General features: G+C 42.8%; 2 protein-coding genes across 2 annotated transcripts in view; both read left to right on the forward strand.

The window, feature by feature from the left end:
- The window catches only part of apobb.1 (apolipoprotein Bb, tandem duplicate 1), a 20,888-nt gene that overhangs the window by 5,615 nt on the left and 11,757 nt on the right, over nucleotides 1–3,516 (forward strand). The window lies entirely within an intron of this gene.
- LOC103362673 (apolipoprotein B-100-like) lies at nucleotides 7–2,097 on the forward strand. The gene is made up of 5 exons (XM_008289097.1): nucleotides 7–136; nucleotides 226–337; nucleotides 428–445; nucleotides 568–754; nucleotides 849–2,097. Exons 1-5 carry the CDS (start codon nucleotides 40–42, stop codon nucleotides 1,842–1,844), a joined length of 1,410 nt encoding a protein of 469 aa, XP_008287319.1. The 5' UTR covers nucleotides 7–39; the 3' UTR covers nucleotides 1,845–2,097.

Genomic DNA, 3,516 nt, shown 5'->3' on the forward strand with positions numbered 1-3,516 from the left:
ACCAATGCTAAGTTTGCCAGTCCACTGTACACCACAGAGATGACCACTGAGGTGGAGGGCAGTGTTCCTGTCTTCAAAGTCATCTACAAGTCCTCTGCTACCTCTCCTATCGTCATCTTGGAATATGACATGGATGGTGAGTTGAAAAAAACTCCCTAATCATATCTTTCTTTTGTTGCTGCAAGCAATGTTGAACATCAAATCTCACAACATTATTTCTTTCAGCTTCTGCTACTACAACCTTTGAGAATGAAATCTTCAGCGTGAACAACAAGGCTGTCCTGACACATGCTGACCTGACCATGGATGTCAACCATGTCATCAGTCAAGCTTTTGGGTAATATTTCTGTATGTTTTACAGCATGTTAAACAATAGGTTCTATTATTCGCCTCTTACAATGATTAACTTCTTTTCTTCACATTTCAGGAGCCAAGCTGACGACAGGTAAATATTCACTGTTTCTTGAGCATGTTCATATTTTATGATGCATAAATCATATTCCTTTGTGGTAAATCAGTAAGAGGTAATCACACTTTTTCATTTGAAATCCTCTCTTTCTCTTCCAGTTCCTCTGCTCATACACTGAATGTGGACATCACCAGTCCTACTTTCACTGATGTGAACCTTCGCTATGCTGCGCGCAGAGATGGTACCAGTGCCTCAGTATCAACCCCATCCGCTGGCTTTCTAGGCTTTCAGTTCAATGGTAGAGTCCCATCTCAGATGACTGCAAGATTCTATGGCCGTTATCCTGTGAGTATTACAAGCGTGACTTTTTTCAAATGATGTGAAATTATACTCAGAAATCAAAATATAGCTAAATTGAGCTTTTCTTTCCTTCTTCTAGTCTACCCCAGACGTTGATGTCGACATCATGGTCGTTAGATCTTCTCCTAAGGATGCTGATAAGATGAGCATGCAGATTGCCTACAATATGGAGGCACCCAAAGCAATGCTCTCTGAGCTCAAGATGAAACTCCCTTCCATCTTCTCTGCATTCACCACATTTGCTGACAAGTACCAGATCACAAACAGTGTGGAGGCAGTGAAAGCCTTTGTCACTAAACAGTTCAACGATGCCTATAATGTTGCAATGAATTATGACGATCAGTTGAGCCAGCTGTCAATTTTCTTCAGGAACGTCATTGTCCAGTATCAGAAAACTGTCCAGGTCTTCTTGGATGCTGTCATCAAAGTTTTAAGGGAGACCAAGTTTAAACTGCCAGGGTCTGATGAGCTCACCACTATCCCTGAGGTCCTAAAGAAGCTGACCAGCAGCATTGCTGCTATGCTTGAGGCAACCCTCCAAATGATCTTTGACAATATGGAGGTTTTCTACAACTTTTTTGTTGAGACTATCAGCAAGGTGAAAGTGCGCATGCCAGTCGGTGATGCAATCACTGGAGGCCAAATCATTGATCAGGTCAAAGCAGCTTTTAAGCTAATCTCTGCTGAACTGGTGGACTTTATAAAAAATATGGAAAGTCTTGACACAATGCTGGAGAAGATTAATGAGACCGTGAAGGCAATTGTTGACAAAACTCAAGAGCTTATTGACTCCATCAGCTCTGACTTTTTAGATGCAGTGTTTATCAAGGTCAATGAGTTCTATCGTAACCTTGTAACAGGCATTATGAGAACAGCTGAGCGCTTCCCCATTCTTAATGTGGAGAATTTGAGCAGACGGTGTGAGCAGGTTATAGATAACTTGATTTTTGTCATCTCCCAGTTCAATGATGCTGTTTATGGATTTCTGCAACAAGCTTCAGCACAAGCTCAAGCCTACATGAAAGTTACGGATGGGAAGCTTGAGGTTGACCTTCCATTTCCCTTCCAACAGTGAGGAGCCCTCACAGACTGAAGCCTAAGTCCATATGAAACACTACCACCTGTTCACAACACATCCTTGGAAAGAGTGTGGACGTTTAGCTCTTTAACAGTATTTATAGCAATGCCTTTAATAGAAACACCTGTTCTATCATGTTAAATTAGATGCTTTATTGTGTACAAACATTGAACATGTAACATTTCACTGAAACTCACCTTCCAGCAAAGAGTGCAAAGCATCAATAAAGTCCATTGATACAACCCGTAAATGTCTGCTTCACTGCCACGAACACTCTTTGTCATGTGTTTCTGATTGAAATTTGCATCCAAGCTTTACTTAAATGAGAACAACTCTTACCTGCACCAGACAGCTTATTCTAGTGTTACACAGCTTGCATGAATATCACTGAGTTTATTTAGAGGATTCATCTGTAACTTTGAAACAAGTGAGGCTCTGACTAATCATCTGATTCATCTGATTCCCTTATAAAGACGACAGCTGACGGCCAACAAACATTCATTCTCAGAACTATCTGGTCAGAAGTCTGATCATACAGCAGTTAGGTTTTTGTTTCTAAAGTTGCACATGCTACTGAAAAGCATATTTGCACTTCAGACAGGTTGAAACAACTCTTTTACTCCAACTGCTGAGGCAGGTGACCGTCCTCCCTGAGCCTGGCTCTGCTCTACTCTTGCTGTTAAAAGAGTGATTCTTCTTTGCCGTTTCAAATGTGCTGCACAAAAAATGTGACTTAACATAATCAAAATACTTCTTCAGCTAAAGAGACAACTGCTGCTGACATGCAAGGTCAAAACATGTCCTTCAGAAGCTTAAAAATATGTGTTTGCTAAGAGCTAAAGTGTACATTTTGCATCTTTGTAGTTCTTTATAAATAGAATTCATAGTGACAGTAAGACACTAAGATAGTCGCTCCATCAGACAGGACAGGAACGGAGGATTAAAAACCAATATTAAGCACAGGCCAGACCGTCAGGGAAATCAGAGGGGTTTGCACGGGTATTTAATACAGGCAGAATTCTTTTATTTTTTCTTTCTCAGACACAGTCAGTGGTGGTATTCACCCTTAAAGTCAGTTTTCCATATTTAGAACGGTCTGCTGGAGTGGAGGCAGCACGGACGGTGTGACGGAGCGACGCCGTCACTAGCGGAGGTTAGCGGGCCGGCACCCGCCGCATAGCACACACACACACACACACACACAGGACACACACAGGACACACACATACGCACATCCAGTTACAAACTGTACAATAACCTGCACTCACACCTCATTCCATTTCACTTCTGCTGTTAAGTCTCGTGACCAAGGGTGCACACCTGCAGCGATACTTTTTCTCTCTCATCCATACACACACACACACACACACACACACACACACACACACACTCACACACACTCACCGGTCATTGCAGTGGGAGGCAGCTGGCTGGAATGCTTGGCGGGCAAACCCGGGCCATACCATCAGCCGGCTTAAGATGGTATGAGCCCGCGCAGGTGCCGGTCACATGACGCGCAACATTTTATTATTTTCCCGGTGAACATCATTATGTGAATTGCCGAGGGGTTATGATGAGAAACCCTACCCCTGTCCCCTGAATGAGAATTCTGTGTTTCCCATCGCAGGGGTGAACTGGGGGAAAAACTGTTTGGAAACATGCTTGTACA

The sequence above is a fragment of the Stegastes partitus genome, unplaced genomic scaffold, assembly GCF_000690725.1.
Source record: "Stegastes partitus isolate 25-593 unplaced genomic scaffold, Stegastes_partitus-1.0.2 Scaffold593, whole genome shotgun sequence".
Classification (NCBI taxonomy): domain Eukaryota; kingdom Metazoa; phylum Chordata; class Actinopteri; family Pomacentridae; genus Stegastes; species Stegastes partitus.